The sequence below is a fragment of the Sprattus sprattus genome (genome assembly GCF_963457725.1).
Source record: "Sprattus sprattus genome assembly, chromosome: 10".
Classification (NCBI taxonomy): Eukaryota; Metazoa; Chordata; class Actinopteri; order Clupeiformes; family Clupeidae; genus Sprattus; species Sprattus sprattus.
The window spans coordinates 24,265,546-24,284,285 of NC_137908.1; the positions used below are offsets into that span (position 1 = coordinate 24,265,546).

General features: G+C 45.1%; 1 protein-coding gene across 1 annotated transcript in view; it reads right to left on the bottom strand.

Moving 5' to 3' along the window:
* phactr3b (phosphatase and actin regulator 3b) overlaps positions 1-18,740 on the bottom strand; it is a gene marked incomplete at its 5' end in the record, with an annotated part of 46,048 nt that overhangs the window by 26,590 nt on the left and 718 nt on the right. The window contains one exon of the mRNA XM_080845530.1: positions 101-262. Coding sequence (XP_080701656.1) covers positions 101-262 — 162 coding nt within the window. The remainder of the gene's footprint in view (positions 1-100; positions 263-18,740) is intronic.

Here is an 18,740-nt window from a genome sequence, read left to right on the forward strand (position 1 = left end):
CCTCTCCCTCTTTCCCTCTCTTCCTCTCCTCCTCTCTGTCTTTCCACCCCTCTCTCTCTCTCCTTTTTCTGCAGCTCCATGTTTCTGAGGTGCCCTGTACCTGTGGAGCTCTGCTTCAGCTTCTCTGTCTTCTTTTTCCTCCACTTCCAAGGCTTAAAGATGCGGCCCAGGCTGGCCAGCTTGCTGTTGCGGCGGATTGGAGGGGTGCGCACCCCTGTCACCAGGCAGCCAGGATGCAGCGCCCTCTGTTGGTCCATCACATCTATAGCAGGACAGAAAACATGTAGAAAAAATCAGGTCCTTCATTCACTTGCTCGCTTCAACACTCACTGGCTGACTCATCCCCTTACTCACTCATTCATTTGCAAACTCAGAAACAATTTTTCTTTGCCACTCACCAACTCAGTCACTAAGTCCCAACAGCAGCCGCCCCATCAGTTCATCATTAATCAACTATTTTAAGATGAATATCTAAGGTGCCCGCTAAGCTAAGTGAGGGACTATTCCCGTCCATCACTAACTCAATCACAACATCATTCAGTCATGTGGCTTTCCGTCAGTCTTCCTGAACTTCTTAACAGCAAACAACCCAAGTTACTTCGTGGATCCCAACTCACAAACAGATGCCACCGACTTGCCAACCTTGGCGATTAACAGTGATTTGAATGGGGCAAAACAGTCGTACGGCTGCAAGGATTCACTCAAAATAGAATGCACATCTGGGTCACTCTCCTCAGGCAAAACACGTGCTTATAATTAAAGAAAGAGCTGCAAAAACAATCGCCTCCCAGACAGGTCCCTCTCTTTTTGCTTTTGTTTGTCTTCCATCTTTTAGTTCTCCTCCTTTCCCCCTTTTTGTTCAATCTTTTCTACCTCAGTTTAAACTTTATATTCAGTGCCCCTTTTACGGTTCGTTTTCTGCGCTTGAACTGGCACTTGTGCTCCCCGTTTTAGGTCCTACCATTGCAGTGAATAGCGGAGCCCAGCCGAGGTCCTGGCATAACCCTGTTAACTCCACTGGCATGCAAACGGCTTCATCAGCCTCCAGTAAGCTACGGTCAGACACGCTTCCCTCTGTTCGCCCTGGGCTTGCATGTGAACTGCACTACAACAGTGACTATCTATGACTTCCTCCTCCACACAGAGGGGCCTGTTCGCTTGGCAACCCCTGCTGCTGCTCCTGCTGCTGCTGCTGGCTAAGCCCGGGACAGAGGATGGTATTGTGCAATGCCACTCACATGGTCCTGGCAGACCTGTGTTTGCCACATCCAAACACACACACACACACACACACACACACACACACACACACACACACAAATGACAATCAGCTACTATACAGCTACCAGCTACAATCAGAAAGTCCGACGCTGACACTCTCACACGACCCCCCCAGCCCACCACTACACATGACAATAAACTACTTCAACAGAAAAAAACCCAGAGGTAGTGGCTGGAAAGTTCAACACTGAGGCTCTGATGCAGCCGCAGCAGCAGGGGGGATGGCAGGGACAGCAGCAGCAGCAGCTTCACTCCTGACGTTTGACACAGAAAGCACAAGCGTCCGCTCCCAGCGGGGGGGATTCACACACTGGAGGGCTTCCCAGGGATTAACTCTTAATCCGCAGCCGTTCATCAAGGGCCCCGTGTGCCCATCTCACTCTGTGGGGGTTTCAATCTGCATGGATCCAAAAGCCTGGGCACCCAGTGTCCCCTACTCAAACCAATCCACGAATCAGACACTCTTAAGCTGCATGCAAGGCGTGGAAAATGCAAGGACACCACACCTTGGTGCAGAGGGTGAATGACAGGAGGTGATTGACGGTTAATGTAGACATAACAGGAGAAGATCATCTTCCAGGGCTTCTCTCAGACTTTCTCCTTTAATCAACATTCAAAATGGAGCCCAGGCTGTTGGGGGGGGGGGGGGGGGGGGTTCCAGGGTAGGGAGCGGAGGGACCTAATGCAATCTGCAGTGCTGCTCTGCTGTGTTGCGCTGTGCCCCTAACTTCACTGTTACATCAAGTGTCTGCGAGCGGGGCGGGGAAGAGGGAGAGACAAAGACACGAAGAATAGGAGGGGGAGAAGGTATGAAAGAGACAGAGAGAGAAGAGAGGAATAGAAACAGGAAAGAAATACAACAGAAACACTGATCTAGAGAGGAGAGAAATACAGTTATCGAGAGAAAGAGATACTGATATCAGGAGAGAAAGACAGAGAGACCAAGAGAGAGAGAGAGAGAGAGAGAGAGAGAGACAGAGACAGAGAGAAAGAGAGACATGACCTCCTGGAGATCGGGAAGACAGAAATAGTCTCTCCCACACAGTCTGGCTGAGACGGAGAAGCGACACCTCAGGGAACTTGCAGATGAGCCGTGGGCCGGCCTGAACCGTGGGCCGGGCTGAGAGGCGCCACTGTGGCTGCTGATGCCGCCACCGCCACTTTTATCTCTGGCCCACGCCTCCGTCAAGTCACACCTACCAGCTCACAAACATAACAACACCTGCTTCCATTCACTCGCAAGCGCATAACTGATTAAAAATGCACAGGTACTGTACAGCACAGCAGATGGAGAATAATCCATCATCTATGCATACTCCCCACCATCACTGTGAGTATCAGAAGTAAGTATGCACCCAAGCATTTACCACTGAAACTATGGTAACGTCGAGTCTATTTATGTCATAATCACCATGGAACACAGAACACCGTGAACAGAAAGAACAATACTCCGCATTAGATGTGTCTGTGCCGGGAATTCCATCTATATTTTTCAATACCTGAACACATACCAGTCTTATCACATACATTACATTATACATGTACTGCATTGTAGCACATACTTTGGTATAACATACTAAGGGAATGGTGCTGATGGCAAAGACTGCTTTAACAAAAACTGTGTCTGTATGTGTGTTTTGAAGAGTACAACAAATGCATTAAGAGAGCATTCTTGAGGAAAGTTCCATTTCTCCCCCTCCTGAAAAACATAACTTAGTCTAACGCTCATAAAATATTTAGTCTTTCCATTCAAGGCAAAACGTGGTAATGATGCTCTAAAACGCACTGGCCACTGGTGCTTAGGCAGGGCCAGAGGGCTGCACTGACTAATAATAGGAGAGGGGGAGCCTGTACTTGCTGGCTGTTGTCCGTAAAGACTGCATGAACAGCTTGGGTGGATCTCGTTAAGTACGACCCCACCCACACCATTAACATGAGCCTAGTGTGGTCAAAAACAGGCTTGCAGGGGCTGAACAATCTTGTGAAAATGTGCCGGCTGATCCAGGTTCTCGCACAGTCGACCGTAATAAGACCACATTACACCCCAGTGCATTAACAATTCGATACGGCCGCTCACTCACTTGCCACACTGCCTGCAAAAGCCATTTGGCGCGACCAGTCAATTCATTAGATGTGTATCAATACTAATGGACATTAAATGCCTGTTATAGCAGCTCTAGTTTGCATACGGGTGCACGAGAGTGGCCCTGCCTCCCAGCACTCACGGGGAAGATGCTCACTGACAAAAGGAGACACTCTTAACTCCTGAATACAATGAGAAGCGGGTCAGCTGCCTTAGTCTTGTGTGTCCAGCAAACCAGCAATGTGGTATTCAGGTCAAGCCTTTTAGTTACTGCTGCTGCAGCGGCAAGTAGCGGCAGACCCCGCCTGGGTCATCCTTCCGTTGCCATGGTTACTGCCAGGGATGCTGCAGAAAAGCCCCTCGGAGGCAGGAGAGAATCACGGGAGCAGAAGAGAGAAGAGGGGGTTGCTGGGTGGAGAGGGATGCTGTTGCCACGCAGAGTGACAACGAAAGCTTCAGTAACCAATCAGAGCCTAGTTATGCATAATGCATCCCTGGTATGCCTCTATTTTTAATAAGAAGGGAGCCGTTTTGTAAAATATTTACTACAGCATGCATGGAAACTTGTGAATTAGTGTCAAAATTTGCACAAGTATCTAAATCAAGCCAAGTTTTCCCCCCAGCAGTCTTCACAAAGTACACTTACAATCAAAATATAAAAATCTAGAAACGTGGACACCATTTCAAATTTGCAAGTTGCAATGTCTCTTAACTGTTTGAGTACACTAACTTGACAAATCAATTGCAGTAAAAAGTGCTTACGTGCATTTTAGTTAGCTTTCTATTCACAAATAGTGTTTACTTCTTGCAAGGTCTCTCTCACCCCCCTCCCACCACCTCTCCCTGCTCTTGTTTTAGGTTACTGCAAACTTTTAATCAAATGATGCTCGTTTTATTACTTCAGATACACACATTGCACAAACCATACAGAAAACATCGACCAGATCACTGCGTTGGCACACGAAAGCAGCACAACATAATTGGTTTGCAACAACGTTGCCATGCACACTACCGTGAGGCATTCCCACAGGCATTTGCCACCCAGCAACGGTTCATCACTCCCAAACACTTAGCAATACACCGGCACAAAAGCGATTCAAACTCCAAAACACTCACATGACATGTCCACAGACTCTCGTCGGGTGTCTTGAAGGCTTTCAGCACTCTTTTCCTGCTCGCCCCAAGAGCTTCAAAGCGCCTAAACGCCACCATATAACAGGGGGGGGGGGGGGGGGGGGGGGGGATTCAAGGCGTGGAATGCCAACGTAAAAGGGAGGGGATAGCCGGAGAGCTCAGAACAACAGTGGAGCCCAAGGGAGGAGACGAGGGTAGATAACAGAATTCAGCGGTACGATCAAATTTATATCCTCTATAAACTCTCGACTAGGGCTGAGAACACCCACATGCGGTCTACGTCTGCTGCAGCTGGGACTAATTCATATTCTGCGTGCCGCACCCACTATCTTCTCCCTCACCAATCGTAGTAGCGGCTGTCGGTCGAGCGATGTCATAGCTCATGTTTTCAGCTTCAGTGCATGTCAGCGGACAGACCACGTGCTTCAAGCCTAAAAAACTATCTTGGTCGTCCGTCTAAAATGCGGACTGGCAGTTCATTTAAGAAACATACAGTTTTATTTTAACGGAGGGAAAGTCAACAACACTGGACAACACTGGTGATAAAAAATAATGCAATGGCGTGATCAGCCTTAAATTGTCCAAAATTTGATAAAACAATAAAATATCTCACTAAAGTACAATAGTTAATGCCTATATTGAGGTAAAAGTCAATGTGTGGCTTTTTGTCCAATTATAATGTGTCCTATTAAAGATGGCAATAAGCAGTCTTAGTCAGGCTTGTGGTATGGTATGTGTCTCAGGCTCAGTCATATTTGCTTATTGAAATTATATGTCAACTTATATTAATTCTACTGTAATATTACTTAGTTTTGCTGTCATTATTATTTCCACCATGTGTATGATAGCACAGTGGGCATGACGCATGTTGGAAGTATCTATAGTGCCTGCACGGATACAGAGATAAAAATAGCATAATTACAACTGCTTCCTGTTAAATACACTCAGCACTGCAACAGGAGGCCACTGACTCAATTAGTATCCACTTGAGAGTTAAGTCACAATTAGGCCCACAACAGCGAGATGCCCCTCGGCCCACACATACAAATCTCTAAAATCAATAAGAGTTATGGAACAAGCAGAAATGTCAAGGGGTTTGTTTGGTGCTGCCATATGTTTCCCCTGGATGCATTCACAGGCTTGTTAACAAATGGGCATCACCAACTAGGCCAGCCAGTCAAATTGATTAGCTGTGGTCCAGTTTTGGATGCATCTCTTTTTTTGCTGTCATTGATCTGACTCCTTAATTGTCATGTAATAGCGCTGCTTTGACTGTGTGTGTGTGTGTGTGTGTGTATGTGTGTATGTGTGTGTGTGTGTGTATCTATCTGTCTCTCCCTTTAGAGGATGAGCACTTTATCTAAATGCTTGTTGTGACAGCAATCAATTTGTCAGGAAACAACCCTCTGTGGTTGCGAAGAGAGAAGGCAACATGAGCTTTATCGTTTTCATGGTATATATGTCTATAAACATGAAATTGAGCTCAATCAATAGTGAGAAGAAGAAGGGGGATAACATCATTGTATTAGATATAAACAAGATATGATTGAGGTTATGGGAGAAAGCCTTGGCCTGCCCTTACCCAGAGTGAAGAGCGGTCTCGAGAGAGAGCCAGAAGAAAGCTTGCGAGGCTTGCCACTAGATCAGCACTTGTTCAAAGTCAATCAAAGCTACAGTCTTGCAGAGCTCGTCTAAGCCACACAGCTATGCCTCATAAGTGCTTTACCATTGATTTCCCCGTGCAGGGCAGCCACACCTTTACTGAGTAAGACGCACATAATTGATGGGAGAACACACCGTAAGACCATGAAAATGTTGTTTACATTGAACATTATTCATATTTAGTAGTCTTATATTCACTTGTGTCGGAGCGGTTCATCATCTGTTACATTACAGGGGACCTGCAGGTTTATTATATCGTTTCAGTGCCTGTGTGATGCAGATCATGTGAATGGGAATCCTTTAGTGGGAGTTTTGTTTAGAATAAATAGTGGTGTGTGGACTTGCTCTTAGTTTGATTTTGGAGTGAATCAAAAGGAATGAGACTGCATTATGTATGGGTTTCAACCGACTACAATACCCACTGTGCATCTAAATTATACTGAAAGTCACTAATGATCAATCATTCATTGTGAAATAATTACATATGATTTGGTAATAAAAGTGGCCGAAAGCCCATCAGTACTTCAGGAGATCAGGCATAGCAAGGCCACAAATGACATACATTTCTGAAAATATCCGTGGAGTCACGTCAAAACAGCTTAGATTGTGACAGTAGTAATGAAAATATGAAGGACCATTACCAGAAAATACATATCCAAGTACAATTTTATTATCTTGAGCCATAATATTTGAAATGCACAGAAGGGAAGAACAAGTATTAATAACAACAAGGCCAATAGTTCACTTACCAAGGAGCAGACAAGTGGCCTTGCCTATAGGATAAAAGGTGTCAGCTAAATGAAATAGTAAGAACAGGCTATATGCTCTGAAGTACCACTGTATATTACATGATACACGAATAGAGACATCAAAGATACATGGCTCTCCTTTTACATTTAACACTTTATATCCCCCAGGTTATTGCTAAGACTGATATTATGCTGATAGAACTGATAGAAAATCGATAACAACAACAATCGCCGCCATTTTTTTTAATTTTTTGTTACCTACAATAAATAAAGCAGGATTCCAGTCAATGGAAAAATGGCCTCTCCCCACCGGCGATTGTTGTTGTTTACGATTTTCTATCAGTTCTCACCACACAACGACGTCTCATCTTTGCTCCTTGAATGTCGATATGTAATGGTATGGAGTTATTGAAACTTACTACATGTAAAAAAGACTAGAAATTGAATGTTTATTTTTCATTGAATGTTTACATAAAGTTGCACTGGGTGCCTTTAAAGAATATCAGCCCGTGTCAGCCACACTTGCTTTGAATTTCAACCAAGTCTGGATTTTAACCAGAAAATTTGCAACAGAATGAGGAATGATACAGAAAGCACGTCCGCATGTTGAACAGCTCAGCTGAATGGTTGAATGCCTTAAAGCCCACCCTGGCTGGATCTCCTGTGATTGTGCTTGTGACATTTCACCACTTAATGTACACACACAAAAAAACGCTCCATACAATGCAGGCTGTATCTACGATGACAGCACCTTTAAGAAACAAAGCACCGGCTCTGAAGGCAGCCGCCACGACAAAACGTAACAGAACAGTTTTTTGGGGCAGTTTTGGAGTTCTTGGAATAGAACCGGCTTGGTCTCAAGAGACAGTGAATCAGATGAGTCATCCAGTCATTCCATTTCTCATTCTGAAGCCTGCATAACTGCAGAGAGCCAGAAGTGCCCTATGACCCGTGGAGAAGAAAGGATCCGATGAATGACAGAGAGACAGAGAGAAAAAAAAAAGAGATTGTACTGTATGTGAACATGTAAGGGTGAAAGACAGCAAGACAGAGAGATTGTGTGTGAGTGTGTGTATGTGTGGGTGTGGGAGAGAAAGAGAGATTGTGAGCGAATGTGTGAGTGTGTGAGAAGGAAAGAGAGATATAGATTGTGTATAATTCTATGTGTGTGTGTGTGTGGGTGTTTGTGTGTGAAAGAGAGAGAGAGATTGTGTATGATTTTATGTGCATGTGTGAGAGAGAGAGAGCGAGAGAGAGAGGGATTGTGTATGATTGTATGTGTGTGTGTGAGAAAGCGAAAGAGAATGAGACAGAGAGACAGTGAAAGACAGAGGGGGGTAAACGAGTCTGCAAATACAAGCCAAGACAAAGCTCTTTAACAGACACCATGCGTTGCTAAACAGGAGTAGGTGGTGCGGCCTGCCGGGGCAGCGAGACGTACACTCAGGGATTCCACTGAAAGTGATACAGTACCTCTGGCCTGGGAAGCAAGCCAGACTTCGCTCAGGCTCTGGCACCTCCGCTGTCTCTCCCCGCTCTCAGGGTGAGCTCAGAGGAACGGCACTGCCGCCACTGGAGCTTGCTTATGGCAGTGGAAAAGAAAGGCATCCTAGGCCACATCATGCAAAGCCATCATGTTGACGGTCCACAGTGGAGACGCTTGGAAAGATATACCCAACCAATTATGTTAAAGGTGCAATATGTGTATACTTGAATACATTTGTAGTGTAGCCATAACATTGTTTCTAGACCTACAGTATGGATGTATTTCCGTGGGAATGGGCAAATAACGTTTATTTATATTATGGGCATATTCTTTCTATTATATATATATATATATTATAAAAACAGAATGGATTATAATATTATTAATAATAGCATATTACTCTTCCTTCAGAACTACATAATTTCAGTAAGTATAGACCCATTTTCTGCATACTGCAGCTTTAAGAACCAGTCCAATTTCATGCTGTGCTTCGATTTGTGAACTTAAACTCCCGTAGACCTCTCTGATGTTACGGACATAATGGACAAACTTCAGCTCAGACATGGTTTTACACACCCTTGTCAACCACCAAAATATGGCCTTGTGTAAATAATTTAATAGATGCTGTGCTTTGGGGGTGCTACACCCTGGCTGTTTGTATGGGTTGAATAATGAATGCCCATTCTCCCTTCTAATTCAATATTGCTGAGTGAAACCAGAACCTGCAAAGGTATGTGTATGGTTCACTGATCTAGCAAAAAATTGTCTTGGGCCTGCAATTCAATTTCTTTTATGTGGAGCCCTCCATAAATATTGCAAAGGCAGCTCACAGGGAATGTGCCATTACAATGCTCTTGTTTATGTTCTTGGTCGTTCTCCAAGAAACATTTGAACAAACAATGTAAACAAATATGGACATAGGACAGGTGTACAGAAAAGGTTGCAGAGCAGCATCCACCACCTTTATTGGGCTTGCATTGTGCATGTACAGTAGACTAGTTTCCCCAGTTCCTCATAAGCATCCTGCACACAACTTAATCTGCTAAATCGCCCTCTGCTGTTGCTCCTCCTGGAGCCTCCAGATGTTAGCAGTAGCCAGAAGTACACATGTTATCGAGGGATGCCCAGAGTCAATATTATCCTAGTTTCTGTGTGCATACTAGGTATACAAATGCTTGTGTTTTTTTTCCTGCTGACATTGGCCTTTTCTGTCATTTTTGTTCTGGGTCCCCTTAAAAAAAAAAGAGCATTAAAGAAGCGGGTCCTTGTGGATTTTGCGCAAGGGAAAAGGTCAAGCAATTAATCATATATTCAGCTACGGGCATTGTGGCGCTGAATTCGGCCCAAAATTAATTGCTTGCATCCATTTTAATGTTTAACGTGACCCCAGTGACCGCCTTCCCCTTGGCTTGTTCTCTGCCAGTGATGGCGGACAGTGCAGCTTTAGTGCGAAGGCCTGTAACACGCTCCACAGTTGGCCTTTATCCACTGCGACTCAGCATCGTTTGACTCCATTTACAAGTCATTGGGGATGCTTTACCGCTATACGTCCACGGAGAGACAGATTTGTAATTACCGAGGAGTAATGGGTCAAATGATTACTTCCACGGAATAGACGGCATTAACGTCCACAGCACAGTCGGTGTCATTTAAAAACGCTGCCACAGCCGAATTAATTTATGAACAGCACACCATAATTACAGTAAGATCAAAATCATAGAAATGCTGAAAAAGATTAAAGCTGAATATCTTGCTTTTGTGAAAACTTTTTGTATAAGATTGCTATACAGCTGTTTTGCGTCACGTTAAACCCATGTATGCATCCTTCCCAGAGGGTGAGGGATCTTTTTACGTCTCAGTATTACTAATCAGTCCTCTGGACTACTCAGCTTCCACACACCCACCTCCTGATGTTTCTCTGAGGTGTTTGGGTGTTATTTTAACCGCATCTGAGGGAAGGCCAGATGCAAAAAATAACCATCCTCCCCCCCACATTTAGCATTTACATTTCACAGACTCCTGATGATGAGGCTGCTGGGACGTCAGCAGTGTTAAATACATCACTGTTCTTTAGCCATCACACAAATGTACGTGGAGAAGAAAATCTCCTCAGCTTGTTTACTAATGTTGTCCTTTGTGATGAAAAGGGCTGCGTTGTGTGTGTGTGTGTGTGTGTGTATGTGTGTTGGTGGGGGATCAGGTGGGAGTGTTTTCATGTGCAACACGCTCCGCTGTTTTTCAGTGCTACATGCATTTAGGTCAGCGCATGAAATGGCTATAAAAAATATATTTTGATGCATGCATGGCTGATGGCGTCGCTCGGCCGAAGATCCCTGAGGAGTGCATGGAGTCCTCTACACACACACACACACACACACACACACACACACACACACACACACAGCAGTAGTCACTGGGCAGAATCATCACTCCGCCTGAGTCAAGGACCCTTACCATAGCTTATCCTCACCTTTCTCACTCTCCACCTCCTCATCCTCATCTTTCTTTCCTCCACCTTCTCACTTTCTCTCAACTCTCTCTCTCCCTCTCTGTCACTGCTCGCACCGCGGTCTCAAATGTCTCAGTAAATCTCAGGCAGCCTCGGTAAACAAGCCACTGCGATTGCTTAGAAACTACAACACAGTGGGTTCTTTTCCATCGCTCAGACAGACAGAGACACGAGTCTACTGCATGAATAAAATACAAGGAAGCCAAGACGGCCCAATTATGTAAGGACATAAAGCCACATCAGTGCTCCATGTTGGGGAGAAATGAGCATTTAAAAGAGTCAGAATGGAAGACAGGGTGGGTATGTGGGTCACTGAGCAGGGGGCTCCTCCCCATCCAGGGGGCTTTGAGGCGTTTACTACCCTCCCTACATCATACTGTCTGCGGTGGTTGAAGCAAGAGATTTAAACAAGCTTTACATGGCAGATGTGAGCAAGTCTGACCTTTCTTGAGAGCCCGTCTTCTATCTGCTTGTCTGCTTTAACCACAAGAGCGTGAGAGAGATGTTGTGTCTTTATTCTTTCAATCTTATCTAGTCTGAGGCGCTGCGTGAAACAGCTTATTTAATGAGCTGAGAGGGAAAGCAGGGTGAGGGTGGTAATTTATAATTTCTCTGCTCTCTCAAGCCTACTTTTGCAAGCTGGCAAGTTCTGATTGTCCACACGAAGACAGGCCTTCTGTACCCTTCCCGTCTTTAATTAGCACGGAAGCATGGTTGACTCTCTCCTTATGACACACAACTGGCTAGAGCCAATGGGATTGCTACAGCTCTCTGGAGCCCTGTGTGGTGGCATTTGATTGGAGCAGAGTGACATCATTACCCCCCCTTCCCCCTTTATCTCGCTGGGTGGAGTTGCTGTCTGTGGTACTGAAGTCATTGGAAGCTGGTGACATCTCGGCATGGTTCTACAGAATGGGGCAGGAGGCTGCGGGGGGGGTGGCGGGGCGGGGGGGGTTGGGGGGGTTCTGCTTAGCTAAATGCATCATCAGCCTGGACCACAAAGCTGCCAATTCAGCTTTACACACATCTCAGTCAGCACACGGTCCTGCATGGACTCCAAATAAAAGAGCCCATTGTTCCACAAACCCAAGCAGACTACAACCATACCAAACAACCACTGGCCAGCAATTGCGTTTCAGCTTTACCTAATTCTTACACTGTCATATCCTAGTTTACAAGATTATCACAATACTGTATAGCCTCTTTGTAACTTTAGACTGAGCAGTACAGAAAAAGTCGGATCATTAGAGTTAATCATAACACTACTTTGAATGTTTGGTTCAGGTCCTATATCAATATATCTATCTATCTAATTGATATGAATGATGGGGGAACATTTATTCTGTAGTACTGTATAGAACTGTACTACAGTACAGAGTTTAATTGAATACAGTACTCTACTATACTTCATCAATCTATGCCATGATTTAATCCAAAATATTCTTTTAAAACACAATAGAATCCAGCCTTTTGGCTTAAGTGCCTTAACATTGATATCATAGGCCCAGGGGTGATTTTCCCCTGTAAAGAAGGTAATGTCATGCATAAATTATTTGAATGCATTAGGAGAGTGAGCAACTTCACACTGCCCCAGATACCCAGCTCTTTAATATGGTGATTTCTGGTTTCTTACGCTTCTCTCTTTCTCTCATTTGACTTCTCTCTCTCCTTTTCTCTGTCTCTGTCTCTACCTTGCAGCTTTGTCCTAATCTGTCTAATTCGCCCTCTCCCCTGCTATCTACAAGAAGATACCTTCCTTATTTCCATAAAATTACATTGTGATTCATTTGAACATCCACCATTGTGTCTGTCTGTATTTTCATATTTTTTACAGGACGGGCAACTCATTGAACATCTTACAAACATATGCTGTGAAGTAGGCAGGCAGAATAGCAGAGATGTGGACAAGCCTATAAAAAGAGAGTGGCTTGGAGATGTGTGGACAAGTGACCTTGGACAGCACGCGGTCCAGTCTCGCCCCATTCCCTCTCCTTCCGTCCCCTGCTGGTGTCCAGGTGGTGAGATGTCACTCCAGGCCTGACGGAGCGGTTCTCACGGCAACAACATCCACCTGGCCCCGCTGATGCACGTATCAACCCTACATCACGCTGGCCCCTTTTCATGCCCCCAACATTGTCCTGTACTAGTGCATCCTGCCTGTGTTTCTGTACTGTCCTTGCAAAGGCTGTCGGCCTTGAAGGGACCCATTGCGGCCCTCACTGAGGTAGGCCAATCGCTTTTCCCTGCAGACTCTTTTGGCAGAGCAGCGCCTCTTTTAACCTCAGTGTTCAGCAGTGCTTTCTCTCACTGCTCCCCAGGGAGACGGCCAGCAGGTGGCCACTATCTTGGCTCTTTTTACTTTCTTTTTTTTTTTCGCTGACAAATCCCTGGTGTGGTACAGAAACAAGGCTGTTATTCACCTTCCCTTGCGCATCTCTGCAATCCGTTACTTCAAGGTGGTCTCAGCGATTATTGTTGGAAATCACTGAATCTCACAGACCAGGGCTATTTTGTGCTTACAATGGCCACAGAATTCAAATCTGTCAGGCGTGGTATTGATTTCTCCTGAAGTGCAATCTGCTTTTGTGTGGAGCTGCGGTATTGACAGACCCATGTTTTCATTGTGCTGGCCAGACTGGAGTTTATCCACATGCACTACTCTCGACAGTCCCCAGATGCCAATTCATATGTGATTGAGCTTAATTAAACACTATATGGCAATGTGCATTACTGCATGGCAGACAATCACACACTGTGTGTGTTTCGTTCATCTGGAATTCATTCTAGGAATTAGCTCATAATTAGCCTTAATGAAAATCAACCTGTGCCTGACTTCACCATCTTGCATTAACCACTCTGTCCTGATTATGTCAACTTTACAGAGCACAGTCAAAAACTGCAGGTAATATCGATAATGTCTGACATTGTTTTATGTCTGTTTCTGTGTGTTTTTGTGTATGATCTCTCTCTCTCTCTCTTTGTCTGTCTCTCTCTCTCTGTTTGTTTGTGTGTGTATGTGTGATCTAGGCTGAGTAAAAAAATTGAAATCTTTCCTACTATATCTAATACTTCAATGTAATTGTCAAATGGTGATCAAAACCATTCTGCCACTTTCCACCAATATCACAGGCATAAGAACGCACATGCAGCTGGCATGACTTGGCGTGACACCAGCGGTTGTCTGCTGTCCATCCTGATGTGAATGAAATAAAACTGTACACGTACTCCTGGAGGAGCGGAGCTTTTTTTAACAGCTTACAAACGTGGGAAGACTGGAGCTCAGCCTGCTTGCTATTCCTTTTGAACTGCATGCTCCTCAGGACACCCATATTCATCACAGCTCTGAATATTAACCACTGAACATGAGGACTAATTATAACCACCACAGCCCCCCCCCCCCCCCATTAATAAAACATTAAACGCACCTGATTTCAGCGGAAAATAGTTCTCATCTGCCTCATCCGGCTGCACTGTAAGATAATGCTTAAGCATCAGCTGAGAGACTCAAAAGAAACATCTCACTTTTGGCAGACCTGTGAAAAGAGAGAAAATGTCCCAGGGGCGGGCTACCCTTTGATGTCGCAGCGTGGCAGATTATGCCAATAGGATCAGCTGGAAATGTAGTGCAGCTAATCCGAGTGCGATGCGGCCCCCCCGGGCAACACTGAAGGTGACAATACAACCTCAGCTAAATATACATTAACAACATGATGACACTTCGCTTCATCAGCCCAGCGGAGGAACAAACACTTAGCACTCAGCCTGTGACTGCTTGATTGGATGATCAATAGACTCAAGGGGCTCCATTTTCCAATAGCTTCACCGTGCTACAGCTATGGTTAAATGATAGAGAGGCTATCATTTTGACCATTCTCCTTTAGTTAAAATGCAGCTCAATCGGAAGCTCAACTGGTAGTGTGAGATGCTTAAGACAAGTAGGTCATGGGTTCAATACCCAGGGCGCACACGCACACACTGACAAAATGTATATCTTTGCATTCCTGTCAGTCAAGTTGGATAAAAAAAATCTGCAAATGTAAAAGCACAATGGTCCTTTTGGGAAACACTGTATTAATTGGTTGTGCGAGGATGCTATGAAATCGCGGCCTGGGTGAATATTTTAGTTTTTTCTTCCTCAAGACATGACATCACCCCTGACCTACTCGCTGTAGCCAAAATGTCAGACATCATCAGCGTCTACCCGCGCCTCTCTCCTCTCTGCTTTACCCTGCCTCCACCTCAGAGTGCAGAGTGGATGAGTCACATTCCCTCCGCTTTCATGAGCCTGACCCCCCTCACACACTCCAGCCAGTCCGCTCGAGCCCTTCCGCCCGAGTTGCCTGCCTAAATAAGCTAAACTCGCTGGCCATGTACAGACCCTTCCCCTGTCAATCAATCAATCAATTTCTTTATTTGATCAAGAGGGACAGTGTACATTCATGAACATTAAGATGCTAGGCCAAAAGGCTAGTTTCCATTGGCAGTCCCCCTGCCAGAGTGAAAAGGCTATACACCCTAAAAAAAAGGCATTAACGTATATATCAAACATAAATCAAAATCACACAATATCAAAAATTCAAATAAAATAAAATAAGAAAAATAAAACAGTCACATTGTTAGACGCTCTTAAAAGCCTGCGAGTTGCTCAGTTTGCCCCTCCCGGCCTCTGAGAGAACAGTGACTCCATGAGTCATCATCACCCCCTCCGTAATCATGTCTCCAAAACGGAAGGATTAAAAACCAACTAAAAGCTGAAAGATGGATGCCATTTCACTGCAGTGTTGCAGTCACTTTCACCTCCCCTGTGAGATGTTCAAGTGTTTCTAAATTAGTATTATCCAAGGCTGATAAACTGTAACTAAGATCCTTCTCGTCCTCATCCATCTCTCTCACTGTCTCTCCCTCTTCCTTTCACTCTCCTTACCAGCTCTCGATCATTTGATCTATTCTTTCTGTTCTTGTGTCTGAGGGCTTCTGGTCTGTTCCTCAAGAGTGTATTCAAGAGGCAGGATCAAAGCCATGGCGGGGGTGCAGAACGGATGAAAGGGTTTGTTCTTAAATCTACACACACAAGTGCATGTTTGTCTGTGTGTGTGTGAATGAGTGTGTGTTTGTGGGTATGGTTGTGTATTGTGTATGTGTGCAGGTGTATGTATCTGATTATGTAGTTGTGTATGTGTGTGTTTGTGTGTCTGTGTGTGTGTGTGTGTGTGTGTGTGTGTGTGTGTGTGTGTGTGTGTTTGTGTGTGTGTGTGTGTGTGTGTCTGTGTATGGTTGTGTATTGTGTATGTGTGTATGTGTATGTATATTATTATGTTGGTGTGCATGTGTTTGTGTGTTTGTGTGGTGAGTGTATGTATGAGTGTGCGTATTTGTATGTGTCTGTGTGCATGTGTGTTTGTATTTGTGTGGTGAGTGCATCTAGTTAGAAAAGACCAACACTCCATGAATGCCAGACCATATCCAAGGATTCATGGCAAAGAGACATCATCAGGATGCTCTGGAAGCCAAGCCTGTAAGCCAAGGTGTGTGTGTGTGTGTGTGTGTGTGTGTGTGTGTGTGTGTGTGTGCGTGTGTGTGTGCGTGTGTGTGTGTGTGTCTTTGTGTGTGTGTGTGTGTGTGTGTCTTTGTGTGTATGTGTGTGTGTGTGTGTGTGTGTGTGTGTGTGTGTGTGTGTGTATGTGTGTGTGTGTGTGTGTGTGTGTGTGTGTGTGTGTGTGTGTGTGTGTGTGTGTGTGTGTTGTGTGTGTGTGTGTGTGTGTGTGTGTGTGTGTGTGTGTGTGTGTGTGTGTGTGTGTGTGTGTGTGTGTGTGTGTGTAAGAGAGAGGGGGTGAAGGGTGAGGGTTGTCAGTGAATCATGGGTAACCCTGGCCTCCGCCAACCATCTCACAAGATGTTCCAGCAGTGTGCTTCTCCTCATGCTCCTGCTCCCGCCGCTTACATAATCATGCATTTCACGCCACGGCATTCAGGGCCTGGTGAGGGCTCGTGCTCAGACCAAAACAAACCCCACAGCCCAGTCGCCATGGCAAGGCCAGGGGGACCCACAAAACTTCCAGAGTCTCGCCAATCCCTGCAGATGTTGGCTCCCTTACCCCACCCCAACCCCTCCAGCCACACACCAACACACCACCACTGTGTTTGATTGGTAAACACTGAAATCTATGAAGATGACACGAGAGCCATCCATACAAACCCGCCAGTGTTTTTACGTAATGCAAGTAGAGATAATATCACAACAAGACAAGAGCACCTTGAAAACTATCCAACCAAGGATTCCAGAGAGTATTCAGTTTTGGAGATGCACTCAACCACCATAACCTCCTTTTGTAGATACCAATTAAAACATAAAAATGTTGTGCCGCCCTTCAATGGTGAATGAGGAAAGGAAAGGCTAGAGGCTCTACTGATCTATGCTATTTTATTAATTTAGTTGGGACCTTATCTTTTCTGCCAGAAGTATAATTTCATAGATCTGTTTTTCGGCATTTTAGATGACTTGATATAAAACCATAAAAGGACAAAGCCCCTTGGCTGAACTCTCAAGTAATGAACCAGGCAGCGCATTGGCTGCAGAGTCCTCTGCATTAGCTCTTCCAGAATGAACCATTACAGTCAACTCAATGAGGCTATCTGAATGTTATCTCGACAAATTGGTGTGTTTTAAACATTGCAAAAGAGATCATTTTTGCTCCTAATGCTTTACGTTATTTTGAGAAGCTTTACAGCTAATCCTAACCCTGAGGTACAATAATGCAGGCTTGCTCTACCAGTCAGCAATGTTTACATCTGAAAGGCCTCTCCTCTCTCCTCGACAGCATGGTTAACACAGAATTACTGATTGAATTGTGCTAAAAGCTCCCTATCTGCACACAGGCAGCTGTCGCACATTTAGCCTTGGATTTGCAGCTAATCACTTAACACCGGTACAATATTGTGATACCTAGATCTGTTAGCATAGACAATCGTGCTGAGGACTGGCTGCTTAAACACCCCATAGATCACATATGTAACACTTTGAAATGTTTTAGATGAAAGCCTGCTATGTTGTTATGAATTTTCAATTCGTTTTCTCTCTCTCTCTCTCTCTCTCTCTCTCTGTGTGTGTGTGTGTGTGTGTGTGTGTGTGTGTGTGTGTGTGTGCGTGTGTGTGTGTGTGTGTGTGTGTGTGTGTGTCTGTATGTGTGAGACTATGCTGTCATAGTGTGTAATTAACTGAATTCGGGCCGATGCACGGTCTCCTTATTGACTCCTGCAAGGTTTTCTTCATTAAGGGTTATCAGATACAATTATGCTCTGCATCCACATTGACTGAAACATCCTGGGCATCGCTGTCTTCCCTCACACTGGAGGATGCCAGGCTTGAACCCCCTCAGGGTCACCATGGCAACAACCAGATACACAAGCAGCGTTGTTGTCGCTCACCCTCCGAGATGAAAGGGATCAGTCGCTCATTTGGCCAAGCGCACTTAATGGGTCTGGAGACGGGGCAGGGTGATAACTGATGAACACCGTCTGCTCAAGTGGCGGACATGGTGAATTATGGACCAGCGGGCGCTCCTTAACAAGACGACAGCTAACGCCAACTATCACCTCCTCATTTAGAGCAAGTGTGATTATAATGATTGTGGGCAATCTGGATGTCCTCCCTCTCTCCCTCCCTTTGGCCTCTGCAGGTGAAGGGGACACACGTGCCTCTCTTTTCCCTCATCGCTGGGCACTCAGCTGTAGCAGGAGGTCGTTTCAGATACAGCATGGATGCACAGGCACATTTGGCTTGGCTCAAAAGCCCACTGATTCATGTCACACGCTGGCATGCCAGAATGTCATTTCAAC